At 38.7% G+C, this 23,944-nt stretch overlaps 1 protein-coding gene across 30 annotated transcripts in view; it reads left to right on the top strand.

The window, feature by feature from the left end:
• The window catches only part of GREB1L (GREB1 like retinoic acid receptor coactivator), a 134,218-nt gene that overhangs the window by 91,676 nt on the left and 18,598 nt on the right, over nt 1-23,944 (top strand). For 27 of the 30 annotated variants that reach the window (XM_086890734.1, XM_086890712.1, XM_086890627.1 and 24 more), the window contains 13 exons: nt 332-445; nt 787-906; nt 2,527-2,664; nt 4,547-4,732; nt 10,944-11,270; nt 12,116-12,244; nt 12,844-12,978; nt 14,917-15,114; nt 16,020-16,200; nt 17,625-17,817; nt 19,200-19,333; nt 21,370-21,709; nt 23,689-23,804. In XM_086890734.1, coding sequence (XP_086746860.1) covers nt 332-445; nt 787-906; nt 2,527-2,664; nt 4,547-4,732; nt 10,944-11,270; nt 12,116-12,244; nt 12,844-12,978; nt 14,917-15,114; nt 16,020-16,200; nt 17,625-17,817; nt 19,200-19,333; nt 21,370-21,709; nt 23,689-23,804 — 2,311 coding nt within the window. Of the gene's footprint in view, nt 1-307; nt 446-786; nt 907-2,526; nt 2,665-4,546; nt 4,733-10,943; nt 11,271-12,115; nt 12,245-12,843; nt 12,979-14,916; nt 15,115-16,019; nt 16,201-17,624; nt 17,818-19,199; nt 19,334-21,369; nt 21,710-23,688; nt 23,805-23,944 lie in introns of all 30 variants that reach the window. The other 3 variants (XM_086890517.1, XM_086890512.1, XM_086890522.1) reach the window with 1 other exon arrangement.

Raw genomic sequence — 23,944 nt, 5'->3', positions numbered from 1 at the left:
AAAATATGTTGCAAACCTTCCAATAATTTTGTGTTTGTGTAATTTTTCATGGTATTTTGGTGGGGCTTTCTTTGGATTTTTTCTTCCACCTATTCCCTCCCTACCTTGAGATCCAGACACCCCTTTAAAGGCTTGGATTTTACAATCTGAATGCTTCTCTTCTGAGTACATTTCATGCTTTCCCTGGAGTATGTTTTTTTTCAATCATGCATCTTGCCCTGTTCTTTTGCATCTGTGTGTGGCTGTATTATTTTGTTTGTTTTCAAGATTGTCTCAAGCCACACACTCTGTATTTTATTATACTCAGCTCCTCTTTCACTGCATGCCACAGATGTTGCTAATGGAAACGCTAATGGAGGAAGAAATAACGCATTGAGTTCTACAGTCTCTCGGCCAATGCCTCACTCGACATCTCCAAGTCCTGGCTGTGCAGCTGGAGACCAAGGTAAAGAAAACCTCTCTTTTTTATTTTTTTTATTCTAAGCTGCATTGGATGTTGAGCTTGAAATTTGTGATTTTGTTCTTCTTCTGATTGTAGCTGTTCCTACCATTCAGTCTTTACAGATTCATTTGCTTTTTGGAATGACCATTAATGATAATTCTGGACTTTTTAACACAAATAACAATATTTTTCACATCATAGTCTGGTGTCATGTAAATCTAGGTATGAGCCTCTGGTGCTCTGCAATGTGACACCCGCTCGACACCAGTGTGAAATGGAGTGTGGGCTGAGATTTGGTCATCTGGGAGGACAGGGTTTAGAATTAGCTTTTGCTTTTCTTCCAGCATCTATGTCCAGTTCTGGACCACCAAAGAAACGTCACCGAGGATGGTCTCCTGGGTCCCCAGTCCCACCTCCTGGTTTGGCAGTACCTGTTCCTACAATCCGGCCTTCGACAAGAACAGGTAAAACTTGAATGACACCGAGATTTCATTTTGTGTTAAAATGTGAACTCAGCCAGCCCCGCAGCCCTGTGCTGCACCTTTCCTGTGCTGCACAGCAAACATAACTGATCTTGTCGAAGCGTTTAAGCACACCATGGAGAATTTTTCAGGTGTCCCCAAAAAAAGCACATATGATTGCTTGGTCCTGGTTGTTGTAATCTAAGATGCGACACAGGGGAAGCAAAACTGCTGGGGGTGAGAGAGGAAAGGAAGAGACAAATAATATTATTAAAAAAATAAAGCTACAAGAAATCCATAGTCCCCCAGCTGTAACTCAGTTGTTCTAAAATTGTGCAGGTGTATGGATATATGAATATATTTCAAGGATTCTCGTTAACCTTCACCTTGATTGTTGTGTCTCAGTCTGGTGTGGGATGCTACAGAAACTGTACACTTTGTTTCGCATGGGAAAAACAGCTTTATATAATTTTGGCCTAGCAAAGGACACTGATATCCTCTAGGTCATCTTCAGTTAAAAGCAGAAAGTGAGACCAAATTTTAGCAGTGCATGGAAAACCTGGAGGAGTTTAATATCATGATATGAAATAGAATTAATTACAAGTACTCTTCAATATCCATGTAGACACCTCTTTATTCATAAGAGAGTAAGCAGCCAAGGAATGAAAAAAGCCATTCATCAACATGCACAATGCATTTTTAACTCTGCTCTTGAGGACTTGGTTTTAAGATATTTTGGAATTATTTCCAGAGATATTAATTATAGGAGGAAGAGTTACATAGTCGTGCAGGCCTGCTTATCTGAACGCCTCAAATTGCAGCTTTTGTCGGTTTTCTTCTTCAGAAACCTGGTGAAGAGACATGACACAAGGCAATCTCTCCTTTTTTTGTTGAGTTTGTTTCCACTAATCTGCTACCTCTGTTGTGTACTCCATTTTCTGTGAGTCTTTAGTAGTACTTTTTTCTGTTGGATAAACAGTTCCCCTGGTAAAACATATGCATTCATTCATCCTCCCTTTGATGTTTTCCTGTTGATGGCATGGTTTGAAAAAGTAGCTGCAAACCACCAAATGAAGCCTAAGAAACTTGTGAAGTAGGCCTTACTCTGAAACCTGATTGCAGATTACAAAATTCTTGCACTTGGTTTCCTTTACTTATGAAAGCTACTGTTGCTCCTTCATGAGTAAAGCCTGATTTTTTATCCTTGTAGCAACTATCTAGGGGCAGCTTTCAGATTTTGGCCTGCTTTTATTTTTCTTATCTACATATATTCTAGGTCAGAAGTTGAAGCAGTTTCTTCCCTTGCATTGAGAGGCAGTATTGGGGGTGGCCTTTTGGCTTAGTACTTGGCTTTGTTTAAAGATGCATATTCAAACCTGTGTTTTGCTCTCTCACTCTCAACAACAATACAGTGGTCAGAAGAAGTTTTATTTTAGGCGTGAGGCTACAGGAAGATATAGGCTCTTCATTTAAATTACTTAAAACTATAGCAGGAAATGCAGAGAGCTTTTGAATTTTATTACAGTTAGTGATTTGTGGTAATTTTTTTCTTATTTGTTCATAAGGCCAAATCACAGTATGAGCCTTTTAGTAATGGAAGTCTCTCTTTTCTTTATTTTATAGAGCCTCTTTTGTCAGTCCCAGTTCCTCAATCCATGTTAACTGGAATTTTACAGCCTCAACCCATCCCAGCAGGGGAGACTGTAATAGTTCCTGAAAACCTGCTGAATAACTCAGGAGTCAGACCAGTGATTCTGATAGGTAAGTCTTACACTGGGGAATCAAATGCTGAATTTTATACTAATACATGCTCCCCAGCAGAAAGGAGGTTTTATTTATTTTTGTTGGTTCTGGGATTCAGTACAATGTGAAGTTGGTTTGTCACTGATAGTTTCCCTTAGTTGCTCAATATTTAAAACTGAGAGTCAGGCGATTTCTGGAGAACCTGATTTGCAAACAGGTCACCACTAGGTCAAATTTATGCAGAACCACTGGCCAAATCTAAGTTTTATACAAAAAAGATTTTTGTAAAACCCAGGAAGAGAAATATTTCCAAGTAATGAAAATAGCTTTCCAGTATAAACAACTTATAAACAAAGAAAATATTTCCTGCAGCATTTATAGTTCAGATCTTGAAGCCCCAGAATTCTACATGAGAACCAGAAAATTGATTTGCATGAACTAAACAGAAGTAAATCATACTAACTTTTTGTCATTTATAGTCCATATTTCTGGTAAGCAATTGAGATAACAGATCAAGCTTCAGGCTTTAAAATCCTTTAGCTGTATAAAGTACTTTGTTAACCCTTAGAAAGACATTGCTTAAAGTATGACTTTTAATGTGAATATGCCTTTCAACCTGAGCTATTTGGTAATAATAATATCTAAAAAATATCTAAATAATATATATTTATATCTAATATATATATATTATTATTATATATATAATATATAATATATATTATTATATCATAATATCTAAAAAAAGATGGGCCAGCTAGTGCTGCCAAAATTCTAGTAAGTGGTATTTTTTTTTCACTCTAAATTTCTTTTAGGTCCAATATAGTATAGATGGTCCTATAAAGTAGCTTCAGTGTTAACAGAACATGCTTATCAGTGCAGTCCGTGGAATAATTTGCCATTCCTGAAGGAATGGAGAAGTTCTCCAAGTCCTCACTTGCACAGATAATTTTAATACACACAGTTCCTGGAGAATTAACAGGGCCATCTACACCAGTAAATCTGTCAAGGATAGGGTTACGCTTCTGGTTTGTTTTGCTTAGCGTTGTTTTCTGGAAGCCGATTATAAAGCTCTAGCATGGAGCTCTAATGGTTTTCAGAGAAACACTTCCTTATTAAAGATGAGGGTGCCTACAGCCATCAGCTTAAGTGCAAATTGAATGCAGCCCTTAGGCTCTTGGAGAGCTGCCATTAAGTCCTCAGTTAGGCTAAATGTTAGTGGCCCTGAGAAACAGCGTCCTATTAATAGTACAGAACCAGATGTACTCAAAAGGATGGATTTGGCAAAATCTCTGTGGAAATGCTTCTTTTGAAACGAAAAACATTGTGAAAGAAAAAAGGAGTTAGCCTGTGCTCATGTACTTTACCTTACAGAATAGCGTGTTTTGTTGTCGATGTTTATTTTACCTGTTTATGAAAACAGAATGGGAAGGTGGCAAAAAAGTGGAATCAATCACAGCAATACCACAGTGGCTGAATCAATGCTAATGCAACTTACGCTGCTTTTATAATGTTAAGATCAATGTACTTTTGCTTTCATTGATTTTTCTTCTTTGTACACTATATTATGGAGAATCTGTATTTAAAGGTCAGGGAAAGACCCAAACAGATAATATTCTCATCTGTATTTGAATAACAATAGTTATTATCCTGCTGGATATCATGCAGTTAATGTTAGTTCTTGCAAATGTATGTGAATCACTTATTGTAAAGCACAGCAGAGGATACCTGGCTTGTAATTTATTTTTTAAGGTATTATAGTGCCTAAACCAGTCACTGATGCAATGTATTTGGTGAGACAGCTTTAAGAAGAAATTTGGAAATGTATCATTGTGCAGGATTTCATGTAATGGCAAATTTTGTGAATTTCTCATGGGGGTTTTCTTTCTTTCTTTTATCATAGGCTATGGCACTTTACCTTATTTCTATGGAAATGTTGGTGATATTGTTGTAAGTCCCTTGCTGGTGAACTGCTACAAGATTCCACAGCTGGAAAACAAGGATTTGGATCTCTTGGGTTTATCCAGCAGTCAGCTGCTAAGTGTGGAGAATATGATACTTTTAACTATTCAGTATCTTGTCCAGCTAGGTAAGCAATTTGTCATAAGCACTTGGTTTTATTTGAGACTGTCCTTTTTTCTTCATAGCTTCTTTATGTCCCTTTTAGGGCCAGTTTTCTGGCTGCTTTTGTGGCTGGAAGAGGCAAGTGGCTCCATCTAGTGTGTGTGACTTTGCCATTTTGGTCCTGAAACGGAAGAAGTGAAGTGAATTTAAAGGCTGATACTGCTTCTGCTCTCCATATGGGGATTGACCAGGTCACCTTTGTGAAATGGATTTGCAATGCAGATAACTCATTTGCTTAGGGTATCAAACCATCAGTTATCACAGCCCTTTCTAAGGACACTCGGTCTGTTTTATTCAGTTTTGTGACAAATGCTGGCAGATGTGTGATGGTTGTCATTGTTTTGGTGACAGCACTGTTTACATGAAAACCACATTTGTTATTCAGACTAAGGCAAGTGATTCAGTGAATATCTCATTCTTGTAAATGTTTTTGAAATGGACTTTTTGCAAGTCTGAGAGCAAATTAGCAAGCCATCTTTTTTTTTTTTTTTCCCTCTTATTGCGGGTCCAGTAATTTTCCTTATGTTAGAATAAAAAGAGCATTGGTAACAGCAAGGTTTTAGATGTTAAAAATGCAGGATAATGTTGGGAAACTTCCATGGCAGTCTCATCCTAACTTTTGTATTTGAGAAGATACCACCTATCATAGGGGAGTGTGAAGCTGCTTTTTTGAAGAGCACAGTCCATCTGTAATACACAGGGGTATGAAATATGCAGGTGTTCCAAAAGCAGCACAACTGCTGATAACCTTACAATTCGGGAAGCAAATGTGCTCCATGCAGGTTTCACCCATGAGTGCTTTACAGTGTAAAGTACACTTTACTGTAGCTCTGTAAGAGACAGGAAGGAAACCATTTTCTGTGCTGTAATACTCTCTAAGTGACCTGTTAGCTTTGTTTATCATTCTCTGCCTCACTAGTCCATTGGGTGCTATGTTAGACCTGACAAAGAATTTCTTAATTTTTTACATGATGTTTTTCTGTTACCTTCTTTCAGTGGGCTTAAATTTGTTATTTGAGGTTTTCATCTTTATTGGAAAGTTTGTAGAGTGTGTGTGTTAAAACCAGCTGCATCACACAATTCTGGATTGATAGAGGCAGCTTAAAAAGCTTTGTTACCAGCTGATAACAGCATTTCCAATTAAAAATAAACTATTTATTGAAACCTGTGAGTCAGTGAATCACGCTCCATGAGCAAGTCTAACTTTAGATGGATGCAGCAAGTCTATACTTGCTGCAAACTAGAGGAGGCTTCATGCAAAGCTTCTGTAACAGAACTGTGTTTATTGAGCACTGTGACTTCAGCATAATGCAGTTGTCTTATTAGCAGGTGGTTAGTTTGGCTTTTGTTCGTAGCTGTGCAAAGCTGAATAGTTTCCTATTTGACCTTACGTGGAGATGTGTGCCAGTGCTCTAAGTTGAAAGAGCTTAATGAGAGAAAAGTAAAAACATTCTGTAGAGGAGGGGATCGAGACATGTTGCTGGTTTGAATATTGCTGTAAACTGAAAACTGTTGGAGTTGCATCAGCTGCACTGAACTGAGGCCTTTGTCCCCTGTTGTTAAATCAGAGCACATTAGAGATGATTGGACAGCAGCCAGATTCAAAAGTTTTTGACAAGAAGAGACAAATACACATATAAATTAACAATTTATTCATGTAAGCCTCTTTTTTTTTTTTTTAATTGAGAAAGTAGGACTAAAATGTTTTTTCTTTCTCCAGAATATCTTGCGAAAGAGTTAGATAAAGGCAAAGGTAAAAAAGCAAGCAAAAGCACGAAAGACAGAGTCTTGCCTAATTTTTCTGATCTCACTACTTGTATAAAATATATTTGTGGATGACTGTGATCACAGATGATAAGAATATGATCTGTGGAAGTGCTCCTTTTTTTGAAAAATAAAAAGTATATAGCTGAGAATTTCTATCAGCTTTCTTGTAAAATTATGACAACATTAATTGTAGGATGATGCTGTTGTGTTTTCAGAAATCAGATGAGCAACTCATGATGATATTAAAATCAAAGTGAAAAAAAAAAAAGAATTTTGGATACTTTAAACCTTCTATGAAGACTATACATATTTAAACCTATGATTGTGAGCTGTAGCATTGCTATAAATAAATTCCACTGACTGTGATAAAGGAATAAGTAAAAAAAGATAAAGAAGCATATTTGATTTTAGTGGGTTTTTTTAGTCTACCTCCTGGACTTACTTGAATTTCATATTTGTTATCTTTGGCAGCATTCATGGTGAGGTATTCTCAAGCTTTGTTTTTATACATCAGAATGCCCATATTTGCAGTGTGGGTTACATTCCATCATCTGTAATTGTCAGCTTTTTACCATTGCACTGCTGTTTCTACAAACACCATCTCAGCCTATGCAGTGCTAGGGTGGCCTGTGTTCTGGTTGAAAAAGATTTCTGGACCCTTTGTTATACCACCTATTTAGAATTCTGAAATAATTCTCCCTTCTCTCCCTTCTCTCCCTTCTCTCCCTTATCTCCCTTCTTTTCTTTCTCTCCCTTCTTTCTCTCCCTTCTTTTCTTTCTCTCCCTTCTTTCTCTCCCTTCTTTTCTTTCTCTCCCTTCTTTCTCTCCCTTCTTTCTCTCCCTTCTTTCTCTCCCTTCTTTCTCTCCCTTCTTTCTCTCCCTTCTTTCTCTCCCTTCTTTCTCTCCCTTCTTTCTCTCCCTTCTTTCTCTCCCTTCTTTCTCTCCCTTCTTTCTCTCCCTTCTTTCTCTCCCTTCTTTCTCCCCCTTCTTTCTCCCCCTTCTTTCTCCCCCTTCTTTCTCTCCCTTCTTTCTCTCCCTTCTTTCTCTCCCTTCTTTCTCTCCCTTCTTTCTCTCCCTTCTTTCTCTCCCTTCTTTCTCTCCCTTCTTTCTCTCCCTTCTTTCTCTCCCTTCTTTCTCTCCCTTCTTTCTCTCCCTTCTTTCTCTCCCTTCTTTCTCTCCCTTCTTTCTCTCCCTTCTTTCTCTCCCTTCTTTCTCTCCCTTCTTTCTCTCCCTTCTTTCTCTCCCTTCTTTCTCTCCCTTCTTTCTCTCCCTTCTTTCTCTCCCTTCTTTCTCTCCCTTCTTTCTCTCCCTTCTTTCTCTCCCTTCTTTCTCTCCCTTCTTTCTCTCCCTTCTCGTTGTGGTACATTTGAATCATTTTGACTGTATATGTTGTATAGTGTGACACCCAGAGGTGTGTTGTAGTTTTAATATCCAAATGCACATTCAGACTCAAGGCTTTTGCAAGGCTTTGTCTTGAGAGGAAAGGGTAATCAGAAACTAAAAACAAGAGCTTATGCCAGCAATTCTTCTGTCTCAGATGGTTGGAGAAGTAACCTCTGTGGGATGCACCCTGAAGTTTTTCTACCCAGAAATAAGTATCATCCAGAAGTGGATGACATTTGAATATGTTGACTTAAACTGTAGAGAATAACAGAACAGAATCATATCTGCATTGAATCATTTAGGTCCAAAATACCTTTATGATCAGTGAGACCAACCATTAACCCAGCACTGCCAGGTTCACCACTAAACCTCATCCCCAGCTGCCACATCCATGTGTCTTCTGAATGCCTTCAGGAATGCTGAATACACCACTTCCCTGGGCAGCCTATTCCAATGCCTAACCACCCTTTCCGTAAAGAAATTTATCCTAATATCCAATCTAAAAGTCCCCTGGCACAACTTGAGGCCATTTCAATCTGTCATGTCATTTGTTGTCTGAGAGAAGAGCCCAATCCCCACCTGGCTACAGCCTCCTTTCAGGTAATTGTGGAGAGCAGTGAGGTCCTCTGGGGCCTCTTTTTCTCCAGGCTAAACAACCCCAGCTCCCATTTCCCATAGAACTTGTGCTCACCAGCTCTGTTGCCCTTCTCTGGACACACTCCAGCACCTCAGTGTCCTTCTTGTAGTCAGGGGTCCTGAACTGGACACAGCACTGAAAGTGTGGCCTCACCAGTGCTGAGTACAGGGGGATGATCCTGCCCTGGTCCTGCTGGCCACATTATTTCTGATGCAAGCCAGGCATTGGCCTTCTTGGCCCCCTGAGCATATGCTGGCTTATGTTCAGCCAGCCATCAACCAACAGCCCCAGGTGCTTTTCCACCAGGCAGTTTTCCAGCCACTCTTCCCAAGCCTGTTGCACTGCTGGGAGTTGTTGTGACCCAAGGGCAGGACATTGCTCGTTGTTTTGTTGAACCTTAAACCCATCCTCAGCCCATCGATCCAGCCTGTCCAGGTCCCTCTGCAGAGTCTTCCTGCCCTCTGTCACCTGCAAACTGCCTGGAGGAGCTCTCATACAGGATTACTGAATATTCTGTGTTGGAAGGGATCCATAAGGAGTCCAACTCTGAAGGGAATGGCCCATATGGAGTTTGAAGCTACTACCTTGGCGTTATTAGCACCCAGTTCCAACTAACTGAGCCAATCTCACTCAATCCCCTTGTCCATATCATCAATATAGATCTTAAACAGGGAGCACTGCTTGTGTCCAGACACCAGCTGGATGTAACTCACACATTAACATTTTATGATATTGTTTATTTTGCAGTTTTGTTTTTGAAATCCAGGTGACCATTTGCATGCTCATTTCTATAGAGAAGCTTCTATATATACTCTTTTAGCATCAACATATTTTTTTTTTAGGAAACTATTCACAATCAAAATCTATCATTTTGTCTTACATATTATCTGCTATTAATTCCATTATTTTTCTGGACAGTTGTGGAGAAAGACAGCCATACTTTATTTTAAGTAATCTGAGTGAAATTCTGTGTATTCTCATACCAAGAATCTGCTTTTTCATTTGTACCATTATTTTAATCTTCTTAGTTTCATGATGATGACCCTTGTGTTTAGAGCCTGTCTCTCAAGTAGCTTCCCTCCATCAGCAAAAGTTTGCTTTTATTTCTGTTATGGTAGCATCATTTTCAGGGGTTGATATGTTTCAGGTAAACTTTATTTCTGCAGAGGACCATTTTTCTCTACTGATGTAGATGTTGGTTTTGGTTTTTTTTAAATTTTGAGGTCTTCAAGGAACTAGAATGTGTGATGCTTTCTTAGAAGGAAAAAGAAAATACATTTCTAAAAGAGAGAATTATTGCCATGTTGTGTTAAATTGGACTCATCAGAATTTTTCACTTTGCATCAAAAATGAAAACAGCCTTGCACTTAGAAGTTTATACTTGTCTTACCATCCTATGGTAACTAGGTGGTGGCACTTTCCATATGTTACTTCTCAAAAAGGCAAAAATGACAACAGGTGGCGGTTTTTACAGATTCTGGGCTGTGGGTTATTTATCCACACAACCTTTCTCTTTCTTGGTGTGAAAGAAAACATAAAACCAAGCCCAGTATTTCACATATCTCTGATATTTAAGCCCCCTACGTTTTGTCATAGAAAAGCAAGCTGCTGAAGTGAGAAGCTGCCTCCTTTAGCACTGATATGAGATCTTGGCAATATAAGTTATGGTTACGTTTTCTCTGTGTTCATGAATGTTTTTTTAACTGTTCCTATCTTTGACAATGAGACAAAGCTAACTGAACAAGTTCAGTTGGAGGATTGATACCTAGATAGGATGGTTTATATTTCTGTTTTCTAGTTCAAGTTGACAGTACAGTTGACAGAGTCTGGGGAATGTAGATCTAAAGTTGCATATTCTTCTTTTTGTTAGACGCTTGCAGATTTGCTGAATTAATTTAATTTAGCTAAGGAAGAGGTTAGACATGTTTATTTGCATCCATGCTTACTTGATTGGTATGCATAATGAGAAAAAGCAAAGCAAAGACCACTTACCAGGCTTTGTCAGGCTGCATGGCTGTGATTAGGCTACAAGGATAAGCATTTTGGTTTTCTGCTGAAAAAACATTTGGCTGCATGCTTAATCCTTCTCTTCTAGGCAAAAGGCACATATTTTCCCGCTCCCTTGTTTCTCCCACCAGTGGCTGAAGCTAGGAGTGAGGTGGAATACCTCATTATTTGGTGGAGATGGAAAAGAAAAGATTCTAAAATAAAAAAAAAAAACAAGAATAAGCTGTGTGGGTAGATATCCACTGAGTAGCAAGGTTTTTTTTTTAAATATAAAAAATGTGGTGAAGGAGCTTGTCAGATCAAGACAGACATGTAATTATTCCTGGTTCAGTAACATTTTTATATGAGACACTGTTCTTCTGTTTGTTCGTTTTCATTGTAGGTCCTGACCAGATACCTCTGAGAGAAGAATTTGAGCAGATCATGTTGAAAGCTATGCAGGAGTTCACTCTGAGAGAGAGATCCTTGCAAATGAGTGCACAGTGTATCTCTGTGTCACCAGGTCAACTCCCTTGGCTTGCCAGGTTAATCGCTAGTGTGTCTCGGGATCTCGTGCATGTGGTTGTCACCCAGAATTCCCTGGCAGAGGGCATCTCGGAGACCTTGAGGTCTCTCAATGAAATGAAACATCAGCAAAAGCTACCAGATTATGTAGTTGCCATTTGTGCATCAAAGATTAGAGGAAATGAATTCTGTGTAGTGGTTCTAGGTGAGTATATTTGCAGACTGCTTCAAATGGCAGTGCCAAATGAATTTTCTTGAGTTATTGGTTTTTAAATCCCTTTTGTTCCTTTTATTCTTCTTTGTATTGTTACACTGCAGTGTCACAGTTTACTGTATTTTCAGCAAGACTTGGAGTACTGAGATCCATGAGGATATTGAAAAATATCTTTATGCTAGTCATTACTACTTCTTAAGAGGCCTGAGACTTTTTTGTTTGTGTGATTGCCTTAGAAAATATCTTGAAGTGATGCTGTGGCAAAATGGTTGGTTTGTCTTTGTTTATGTAACAACTGCAATATTTTACATGGCAGAGTCTTCTGCAGACTGCTTAAAACAGACTGTGCTTTTTCATCCTTTTTATCCTTATTTTTATCCTTTTTATTCTGCTAGTGATGACTAGCTGTGCTGTTTGTGTGTGAATGAGTGTGTCTGGATGGAAATGCACTTTGACTAGTCATCTTTTCTTTGTTGGCAGATTAGTCAGTAATGCCAATGTTTTACTTTCATTTACCCTTTTCCCCCCACACTAGGGATAATTACTTTTTTCATATTTATCCATAATCCTCCATTTCATCTAAGGTACAAATTCTTATTTTGAATATCATTCATCATACAAGTATGCAAAATGATGTGCAATAGCAAAGAACCTGCTAAAATTAGTTATATCAACTAATTCTCCAGTCACTAGTGAAGTAGACTTGAGACTGGGTAAAGGCAGTGGAAATCCATGACTGAAGATCAGGGTGCCCCAGACTTCTAGGATTAAAAGGTTGTGTTGACAGTAAACTGTATTAAGGTTTGCTCTCACTTTTTTTCCCCCCTCTTCTCCAGGTCAATATCAATCTCGGGCACTAGCAGAGAGCATGCTTACCACCAGCGAATTTTTAAAAGAAATCAGTTATGAGCTTATCACAGGGAAAGTTAGTTTCCTGGCATCACATTTCAAAAATACATCTTTAGGTGAGTGATTCTAAGAAACAGAAGTTCTAGCCAAGTCAGTCGTTAGGGTTGGTGTATCTCCTGTTCAGCAGTTCAAATGCACATGCACACAGCTCTGCTCTGTCCGCTGAGAGACATTCTGTTCTCCCATCCTTGTGTGGAAAAGAGTGCTTGTCTCCTTCACCTGTGTGATGGCAGTCCATAACCCTCTGGCAAAACACTTTTAACACTGTCTCAGCTGTTGAGTGCAACGGCAGAGCATGTAGTGCACCTGTAAGTACACAAATGTTTTCTAGGTTGAGCTTTTAGCAAGGTTTTAGAGGTTGTTTTATAATGTGTATTTCTTTGTACTCACCAGATGTCACCAGTAGCTGTAAAGTCACAGACCTGAAATCGTACAACTGTGGTTCCTTTTTTTTTTATTTTTTATTTTTTTAGTTAATCCAATTGGTAAATCAGTAGATAAAAAGTATTCTCTCTCCTCACTTCTCTATATCCCCAGACCCTTGCCCAAGTGCAGATTTGACATCAGCAATGTGGGAACATGGGTGTATGTAATGTTCGATGTTGCTTCTCTGAAACGGTTTCCAGATAATTTGGTGTTGCTAATTCTGATCTAGGAGATGATTTGGACAAGCTGCTGGAGAAGATGCTACAGCAGCGAGGGGAAAGTGTCATTATTCCTTTTAATGGAGACGTTAGTGAGTGTGTGTCGTCTCAGGAGGCAATTGCCATGGTTTCTACACAAGAACCAGGTAATTTTTTCTACGTGCAAGACACAAAATAAGTGAGTAGCTTGTTAAACGTCAAAATGCATACACCTCAGGAGAATCTGAGGGCACATTTGCAGTCAGTGTGCCAACCTTAAAATACTAATACTGCCAGCTAAATGTAGCAATACAGCAGTTGCTCAGACTGAAAATCTCTGTAATAACCTTCAGCAAATTTTTTGCCCTGATTTTTTTATATTCTCTAAGCTAAAACATATTATCTTCTGTTAGGCATCAGGCAGAGCAGAGAAGACATTTCTCTGTAACACTGGCAGAGTAGACTTACCTCATCTTTTTGCATGGAGAAAAGGAATATAACCTTGAGTTTAAGGCAAAGAGGAATTGTGTTCACCTTCTGATCTCCTCAAGTGTCCTCCTGCCTGATAATATGCAATAGAGACTTGTGCTCTGAGGCTTAAACTTTTAGGGAATGTGTTTTAAGATCTTGGACTGAAAGTGCTAGGCAAGCGTGATTTGTAGTTTGCTGATCTGATATGTGTCTTAATCAGCATAATGTGATAAGATGCTTAAGTGCAAAAGGTAAGCTAGGATTTCCTGTCTAAAATTGCTAATTTTCAGAATTATTTTTCCTGAGTTCTAAACATACTTTCCTTTTCATATCACAATAATGGGAAAAGATACACTGAGCTGTTGTGAACACTGAGATTTGTTCAGGTCTAATATCAAAGCAAATTCAACCTCCAGTAAAGCTTTTTTCTGTGAAAGAAAGGTATGCTCTGGGTTCATATTAGTTAACTTAAATTCATGTCTTTGGTGTTAAATCTGAATGAAAGCAAAATGGTTGGTTGTCTCCACATGGATCAGGAGATCCATCTAGAAAGGCTGCCAGGCACTTTGTTCTGGCACCCTCAGAAGTACAAGTCTCAAGCTTAGTCAGAGGATTAATTTGAAGGGAAAATGATCTTTAGATTCTGGGTCTTTTTTTTTCTTCTTATTGTGTACTTTTTTTAAAATCTTCCTATTTTCTTAAACAATTGTTCTGAGTCCATTTTGTCTTTAACATATGGCTGTACAGTGGTTGAAGCTATTGAGAAACTGCCTGAATAAAAATAAAATGAAGAAGTAAGTCTCCTAGGCAGTGAGAGGGACATTTCTTCCATAGCAGATCTGCTGAAATGGACACTAAGGCATATTTGAACAGGAGACAAGCATGTGTGTGCACATACACACGAAAACACGTCCCTGTGTAAAACCAACACAGTAATAAAAGCAGCATAAACAAAAACTATAAGACCATTATAGGATTTAATCTGGTAATCTGCAAATTGAAAATACTCAGTGGTTAATGAAGCATGGATTGTTTGACATAGAATTTACCTAGTGGAAATACTGAAATGGAACATGCTTTTTATTTTGAGGAAACATGAGTGCTCTGGTCAGTCTCTCAGTTCTCTGCATTCACACATTTAGTGTGATATTGATGTTTATTAAGTCCAAGTCAATCCGAGTTTCAGAACATTAGAGCTTTGTACCTCTCTCTCTCTCTCTGCTTTTTTTTATATGTACACATGCACATCTTTATATCTATGTATGTGCATGCATATTATGTATGTGTTGGTTCATTTAACAGAATGCATTTCACTGTGTTGGCATTGAGGTTTCCTTGGGTTGCACTGTTAGAAATTCTTAAAACACTTAGGGCATCTTAAAAAATGGGCAGTGCTGTACTTGTGTTCGTCTCATGTATTACCACATTTTGATCAAAGAAAGAAAGTTGGCATGTGTGATCTGGACCAAACTCTCCAGAGTGTTGAGATTTATTCTGGTGAGTGATTTTTTTATTATTTTTTCCCCTGATGACAGAGGGTAGGCTGTTTGGAGGGTCATGCTTTGCTGGGGGGTGGGAAAGTAAACATGTTTCTTGTTGTGTTTTGTTTTCTTTTTCAAACAAACACGCTCTAGATTTGGATGTTGATACCTTCCAAATTTACCAGCCACAGCTCACAGTTGCCAGAAAGCTCTTGTCCCAGGTTTGTGCTATAGCAGACAGTGGCAATCAGAGCCTGGATCTGGGCCACTTCAGCAAGGTGGACTTCATCGTTATAGTGCCCCGTTCGGAAGTCCTGGTGCAGCAAACCCTTCAGCGGATTCGACAATCAGGTAAAAGGGAGGGGAAAGAGGCTGATAATCCATCACAAATATGTGATGCTATTACAGCATTACTAGTAATGATACTGGTACAGTACATTGTACAGTACTCATACATTACTGGTATAAGAGGAAAAGTAAATTGCTCCAATATATCTTTTTTCGTCATAGTTTGTGTTTTATTTTACTTTATTTAAAAAAAAAAAAAATTACAAAATCATTAAGACCCTGGGAAAGACCTAATTGACCCATATTTCAGTTGTTTATTCCTACTTCATTAATTGAAATGACATTCAAAGTCATATACATTGCACCATGCCTAATTTATGAATACGACAGCAATATATCTTTCCAAAGACTAGTTGTACTGACACAAACATTGAATCAGAGCATGAAAAGTATGATTTGATATGATATATGATATGATATGCTGATATTATATATATTATATGAGATATGATATGAGATATGATACGAGATATGATATGATATGATATGATAGTAGGGAGAATCAATTTTATGTAAATTATGATATTTTCAAAGGAAAGGTCAGGATAACTTTTTCTGGCTCAAACAATACTAATATATTACCTTAATGTAGGCAAGTTTGGCCTAGGATCATGGAGCATAGCCAACTGAGTGCTGCTTTGGAAATCTTTGTGGGGGCCCCCCTGATTTTGTCCCCCCATTTTTGGATAATGTGAGAAGTTTTTGAAAGGTCTTTAGGCACTTTTTTGGAGGAAATCCAGAAGCCAAGGAGCACATTTTGGCCTCCATTGTGAGAGAAATTGCATTTGGATAATCACCTTACTGGGTCCTGTCAGTGGTTTGACAGACAAGTGGCAACTTCCCTTTGACCCTTCATTTTTGGATGCGCTCAAAGGAAAAGTTTTTTGTTGTATTCTTCTTTTTGACAGGTGTGCTTGTGGACTTGGGCCTAGAAGACAATGGAACAGCCTATCAGAAAGCTGAGAAATACGTGGTTCGGCTGGACAATGAGATTCAAACTAAATTTGAGGTTTTCATGAGGCGAGTGAAGCAGAACCCCTACACGCTCTTTGTGCTGGTTCATGACAATGCCCATGTGGATTTAACAAGGTAGCTGCTTCAATCTGCTGAAGGAGAACCATCCTCTCCCAGCATCTTTCCATTATCCTTTTTTCAAAAGACTTACTGTCTTAGACACCTATTGCTTTCTCTAGGCATTTTCAAGGCATTTTGTGCCTTATAATGGGAAAGAATCTCTTTTGGTTGCCCATGATATTTGTTATCTAATTCTGATTCACCTGAAGGTAGGTGAGACTAGTTTCAGATTATTGGATGCCTATCAGGACTCTTTTTAGGGTTATGTGCTATGTTAGGTTATGTGCCATGAAGTCAAGGGGAAAATGCTGGATTTTGCAAATTTCTTTGCTCTTCTTGTCTTTTCTTTCCTATTTCTCTTCTTTATCTGTTCTCAAACCCAAATGTCTGTGATGTTCACAAGGTGGTTGTGCTTTCATTCATGTTTTTATCCCGGATAATAGTGTTGTTTGTGATATGAGAAAGCTTACAGACATTTAAGTCTGTATCATAAGAAAGATGCCATAGCTTCTGTAACAAAAGGATTAAAAAAAACCAGCTGTATTGAATTTGGCTTTAGGTCAAAGCACACATATGAAAACATATCTTCACACCAAATCACAAGTCTGTCTTGAAAGAAGAAAAAATAAGTCAAGCTGATTATTCTGTTCCTGTTCCATGAGTAAACTAAGGAGAACAATGTGGTTTAAACATGATGTATAAAGTTGTGGGATTCATTTCGATATCAGAAATAGTGAAAGGTGTCCCTGCCTATTGCAGAGGGGCTGGAACTAGATGGTCTTTAAGGTCCCTTCCAACCCAAACCATTCTATTATTCTATAATAAGCAAAATACTCTCCTTGAAGGACAGTTGAAAATAGACAAAAGCAATATTATTTCTACTCGGTCTTCCCCATCACATTTTTTTTATTATCTTTGCTATACTTTGAATTTGGAATTTCTGAATATATAATGGAAGTAAAGGCTATTTTAGTAGCTCGGAACATCAGAACATCAGTAGACTTTCAGGCTTCCCAGCCTATTAGAAATTTGTTGTTTCAGACTGGAAAAGCCACTGGATTTCATAAAATTGCTACTATATCCTATCTCCACAGCTCATGGAACAGTGTTTTTTAATAAGAGGGATTTAATCAGCTTTGGCTTATTTTTGGTTTCCTCAGTGTGATGCTTTTTTAAATTGTCACACTAATCCACCTTCTCACTGTCAACAGATTTTAATCCTTTATTTAGGTGTTTGTTGTTTTCCCTTGTTTTCATGAGTTTACCCACAGAGAACAGTCAAACGTTTTTTGAAGTCTTTTACCTTTCCAAAGAGATTTTTTTGAGCTATGGCTCTCTGTGTCGTCATCATCATTTAGAGATTTTTCTGTAGGGAAGAGAGTAATCCATTGAATTTCAGGATGTCAGTAAGGCAATTCTTTGCATTCTTATTTCTGCAGTGCCATTTCAAGTTCCCTGTCACATGGTGAGCCTAATCATGGTCTGGCTGATAGAGTTATTAATTGCAGGGAGGTGCTTGAAGCATTCAACCTCCTTGTTCTTCAGGTCAGCTCTTTCCCTTATGCCCTGCAAACGCAGCAGTCCAGGGTCAGCTCTAGCAATGAGGTACATTGGATACAATCTGACACTGTGGTAAGTGTTTAGCTGTTAATTTTAACTGTGAATTTTAATGTGGAATGCACACCGAGCAGAATCTAGAAAATGTGTGTGTTAGGAGGGAGCTCTTCCTCTGCTGGAGCTTCTTCTCTCAGATTCTAGGTGGACAGCCTTGAGATACTGATGGTAGAAGTAGCACCTGATATTTAGGACCAGGAATTACGCAGATTTCTTTATCCAGTCATGCAAGATGAGAAACCACGTTCTGTGCTCTGGTCAGACAAAGCTATGTAGACATGTCATAAAGCTCCAGAGCTGGCTTTCCCTTTTCAAGGAGTCTGACTTTTGACTGTAAGTTATATGTCACATAGCCTGTCAAGTCAGTTCATTATTTTCCCAGTCCTAATTAAAGTTGTGTTCTAGGTTAACAAGTTTTTGTTTAGTAGGTACTGTCATTGTGCAGAGGAAAAATCCTGTTGGATATTCCGCACTGTTAACATTTTTCATCATTTCAGTCAGCTGATTCTGAGGATGTTTTGGATAAACCTGCTAAAAATAGCATTTTTTCCTATTACTTGTTTGGTGTATTTATATCAGATTTGGCTTTACTATGCCGAGTGGACATTAGTTTCTGCAAAGTGTCTTGAAGTGGGAGCTGTAAAAAATAATGTAAAATGACAGAGTGAATATTCTAAGTTTGCTTTTTGGTTGATTGCTAATATACACCATGTAGTGGCCTTCTGGAAAATGGTCTAGACAATTTTTTGTTTCCCAAAAGTAAAAAAAAAATTAACAACTTCCAGTCTTCTGATTAAAAAAATAAGCCACAAAAAAGGGGGAGACTGTAGATTACATTCCTAGAGATTACTGCTGATATAAATGCACTGGAGAACATGCTGTGCTTCCATCAAAGGCTCATGAAATTTGAAGCACAAATATTCTGCCTTTCTGATAGCTGTCTGCAGATTTACACTCCAACAAAAAAAATACGAATTTGTGGTTTCCATTAGAAAAGCATGTAGACTCTGACAATCAAGAACAACTTTGAAAATTAATAATCCTTCTCTTTTCAGGTTCTACTCTAAATAGAAATGAGGTAACAGTTGTCAGTACATATAAAGCCAGAGATAGGGAGTCAGAAAACAATTAGCAGGATTCTAGAAACCCCCTGAAGTCACAGGTAGGAGATATACTGAAAAGGACCTACACCTGTCTTTTCTAGCTGTAGGCAAATAAGTTAAGTAAAAAACAATTTACATTTTATTGTATTTATTGAAACAAATAAATAGCGCCACTTAGAGAGAACAAAGGATTCTTTGGTTTGGAAAGTGTTTTCCATTTATTTTTTAAAATGACACAAGAAATAAAAATTTGTTCCAGAGCACCTTATATTTTTTTGCTGTTTGTGTATGAAACAGGATGATGCAGCAAGTGAAGAAAAGCTATACTTTGGTTTGAATGAATACAGCAAATCCCTCCAGTGGGGAGTCACAAGTCCCCTTTTGAGATGTGATGAAACTTTTGAAAAAATGGTCAACACACTTTTAGAAAGGTAAATAATAACATGGAAGCTTGGGATTCTGCCCAGTTGGGATCTTAAAGATACATCTTTATGAGCCCCATTTTGGGGAATGAAGACATGATGACCTTTGATGTTGGTCTTGGAAAATAATGAAGTATGTACAGTTTAATTTTTGTAACAAATTTAGTGCAGTTGAAGAAGGGAGTGGATATCCTTAATTTGATTTTAGAAGAGATCAGGTCCATTCAGAAGCAATCTGGGTTCAGCTGTGCTTCTCTCTTCTTTTGGCTCCCCTTCACTGAGCTCAGAAAGTAACAGAGGGTTCATACCTCATCACTTCTGGTGTCTCTCTTGCTGGTGGTGGGAGACATTGGTTCAGAAACATTGTTTTTGTTATTTCAGTAGCTGGCGATGGTTTTGGTTTCTGCAGCTCAGGGCCTGTTAGTACCCTGCAGCTGCCTGAAAAAGCTACTTTCATGGCACATATCCAAGATACAATTAAATGTGCCCGCTTCAGGAATGAAGGGAACACTGTCATTTCCAGCAGTGTGGAGTCAATCTGCTGTGCGTATCAGCAGGACAGATCCCTTATAGCACTTCAAATAATAGGTCTTGTATTTTCACATTTACTAGAACAGGATTATTCTGTGTTCAGTACTGTTTTTTCTGTTTTAATTACATCAGTGTAATAGTTGTACATGTATCTGTATTTATTAAGAAAAATTCAATATCTAATGTGTTAAATTAGCAACATTAATAATTAATAATCATTGATACTTAATTTGGTTAGTTCCTTAGGTTTATCCTGTTCTTTCTGGTCTAATCCAATGGAAGAGATAGTGGTTCCTATCACTCTCTTTCTGTTTAAGTGTGGGTGGGAAAAAAGATGAAGGAGGATTTATGTATGTGCAAATAATTATACGAGATTAGGATAATACTAGAAATTGATGGCAGGTCAACCTCACTACCTTGGAGCCAGGTGAATCTCTACCTTGGAGCCAAGATATGTTTTTGTGTCACAGTTTATCAATTTAGGCTTTTTTTTTAAGAAACTGAGCTATTCTGTCTGGGCATGTGAGTTTACAAGCTGAAAATGTTGCAGACATTTTTGTATTATAAGAAGGGCTCCATTTGTTTTAGTAGCAGAAATGCAGTGGGTATTTCTATGGTGGGAAGAGTAAAAAGTATTTTAAAAACTTACTGGCTTAATGACTGGCTTATGGTATGCAGAACAAACTATTGTATCTACTGGCTAAACACAAACCCAAAACTTTCTTTAAATGGATATCATATTGTCTATTAGATTACTCAAGAAAGAGACCAGAGAAGTTTGGAACTTCTAGTTATATTAGTTACTTGGACTTATGTGGCATAAGACCAGCACTCAAGGCATAATAGTATAGTGTTTCTCTGTATTACGGTGGCAAGTGAGCTCATGGAAAATGTCTAGAAATTGAGTGGGTTTTTTTTGCTTGAGTAGGTTTTAATTTTATTTCTCTTAAAATTTTACTTCATATTCATTGCCACTGCATGTGGCTGTAATGAAAGCCAAGATGTTGGCTGTGTAAGTTAAAAGGCAAAATGGAAGTTCAGGTTTGACTCAGAGCCAGCAATTCCTATTAGTATGTCCAACTTTCTGGTAAGATGTTGAGAGATGTGAAAAAATTATGAAGTACTTCTCCCACAAATCACTTGAAGCCACGATGGTCCTCAGGTTTTTGGAAGAAAAAGCTTGTGAAAAGCAAAACAATTCTAAGTGTGTGCTTTTGGAATAAATAGGATCTGAGATGTTCCTTATCACCATCAAGTCAAAGATCTTTAGCTGAAATTTTTGGACCAGATGAGTGTAACAGAAGTTTATAATTCCTGTTACTTGAGCTCAGGACTTTGGCCAAATGCAGAAAAATTTTGTTCAAAATTTTTGTCTATGACAATGGAAGACCTTGTTCCTTGAGCACTACTGGAAAAAAATGGCACTTCTTTACTATGCAGTCCTACATTTTGGCTGATTTTCAGACAGCACTGTGATTTTGCATGTGCTAATGCAGAACCGTGTCTCCCCCAAGGTACCCCCGGCTGCACAGCATGGTGATCCGCTGCTACCTGCTCATCCAGCAATATTCCCAAGCTCTGATGGCCCTCACCACCATGGCCTCTCTAAGGGATCACAGCACACCCGAAACACTCAGCATAATGGATGACCTTATCACGTCTCCGGGGAAGGATAAGAATGGCTGTGGCCACATGCTCGTCATTCGGGTGCCGTCGGTGCAGCTGGCCATGCTGGCCAAAGAGAGGTTACAGGAAGTAAGGGACAAGCTGGGGCTGCAGTATCGTTTTGAGATCCTCCTTGGGAATCCTGCCTCAGAGCTCACTATTGCAAAACACTTTGTGACACGGCTCAAGGTTAGAAGAAACTGAATGTTTGTTTGTGTGCTCGCTGTGGTCACCTGGTTGTTGAAGTTGTTTTGTGTTTATTCCCACGAGTTTATAGGTTAATTATTCTATAGGGAAAGGGCAGGTGTTGTATCTGTTGCTGTGAATGCATTTCTGTACTTTGATCATAAAAGATAGACTTGGAACAAACCTGAACTGTTACTGGTCCATGAAGTCAAACATCAGCTGTTACTTCACTTCTTTAAGTTGAATAACGGCATGCATCACATAGGGTTCATCTCTAAAAGCAGAGCTCAGATCTCTGTAGGCAAACTAATTATTTCCACCAACTTATTTGTCTGTCTAGTGTATCTGTTGTCTGCTCTGTTCATCCATCTTCTGCCCTCCTGATAACTGGTAAAGTATGCTGTTTGTCACGGATTTCTTTCCTCAACCCCCTGCATGCTGACAGCCTGAGGAGGCTACATGCATATATGCCTAGCATATCTGCACCAGCCTAAAATTTTGCATGGATTTACAAGAGCATGGTTCAAGTAGCCAAACCCACTTCATGAATTGACCTCACTATATTAAAGAGAGGGGCGATGGGTTGCCTGCCTTTTTTTGATGTGTGTATGGGGAGAGAGCAATACGAGGCTACTGAGTGGTGAGGCTCAAAATGTGGTCCCACCAATAAATACTCTTGGTTGCAGGAAGGATGAGACCTCATCATGACCATTTTCAGAGGCAGGGAGGGAAACTTTATGGGTGTTAATGAACCCAGCTGAAAAGTGTGACTTAACTTAGCCTCTCTCAGGCATTAGCAGCATGTGCAATGCCACAGCAGGGCAGGGATGGTGAGCAGCTGTGTCTGCAGTGCTGGTGGCTGCATTTCTCCCCTCTCTGTCAGACAAGCCTGCTGGTCAGACAGACCAGCTATTCCTCTCCATCATGGAGCCAGAGGTACAGAATGAAACAAGAGATGGAAGACAATTTAAATAACAATTTCACTGACCAGGGATGCTGTTATAGCATATCCTTTAAGCGTAAAAAGAATCAAACTGTTTGGGAAACATTCAAGAAGTAAGGAACCCTGAGGGTTGCACCTCTCTGACCTTCCTGAGAAAGATGGACAAGAAATACATCTTCTGGATACAAGTTCAAACAGCTTAAAGCCCTGGGCACTCATTCTTTTTAGGCTCTTATGCTAGCAAAAAGAAAATCAAGGAAAATCAAAAGAAAAATTGTCCTCCCCTATTTCACTTTCTAGTCACGGGCTTTCAGAGATACCTTGATCATTGGAGAGGCAGGAGAACACACGGCTGGACTAACCTTGTTGAGCCAGAAATTCTCTCTCTGTTGCAGAGGGTGCTTTACTAAGATACTGCTTTACTTAGATACTGCTAAGTAATTGGAGAAATAATTTTTTTCAGTAAGCTCTACTGAACCAAGGGAACTGAAGGGTGTAAGGACATGGGACTAATGCTACCAATCTTTCCAGTGCTAAGGGGAAATGGTGCAGTTTTGTGCTCTTGGGCCTTGATAGACTGTAGGTAAGGAGATTTTTGGGGAGGATGACCTCCAGGGAAAGGTGAAATGTGTTTCTGTCACGTAATCTTTTATTGTACAAAACAATTAAACAAGGTTCATTTTCCCATTTTCATACTTCACTTTAAAGTCTTACTTTGTCTTTACATTCATATCTTTTATCTGTGCCAAACTGAACGCATCGGCTGCTTTTTCCTCTGACAGACCACACTAATACCACACCAGGTGAATATTTCCAGCACTGAATAACATATGCTATACACTCATTTTCTTTGCATTTAATGCTTGGCTAACACTTGGCTACCAGAAAACAAATGCATGCCTGCACCCAAGGTCTCCTTCCTGTTGGCCATTAAGTAAGCAAGCCCTATATAGAAAGCAAAAGCAGGAACTTATGAAAAAAGGAAACAGCTGAAGAGAAGATGTCGTTTAGGTGTGACTGGAATGTTCTCTGTTCACAGGCTTGGAGGGGCAATGAGCAGGATGACTGGATTCCACGCACCTATCAGGATCTGGAAGGTCTACCTTGTATTGTTATTCTCACTGGCAAAGACCCGCTGGGAGAGACTTTCCCCAGGTGCTGCTATTACTCTTTCATATGATTGCTCTCGAACATGTTTAGATAAGTTGGGTTTGATACCATCTAGCTGTCTTTTCACAAAAGAGGTGTATTTTTGTAGACTTTATTTAGGAACCCTTTAAAGGTTTGGAAAGTGC

The sequence above is a fragment of the Cyanistes caeruleus genome, chromosome 1, assembly GCF_971803275.1.
Source record: "Cyanistes caeruleus chromosome 1, bCyaCae1.hap1.1, whole genome shotgun sequence".
NCBI classification, from domain to species: Eukaryota; Metazoa; Chordata; class Aves; order Passeriformes; family Paridae; genus Cyanistes; species Cyanistes caeruleus.
Note: the sequence above shows the minus strand (reverse complement) of the source record. Positions and strands in the feature narration are given on the sequence as shown.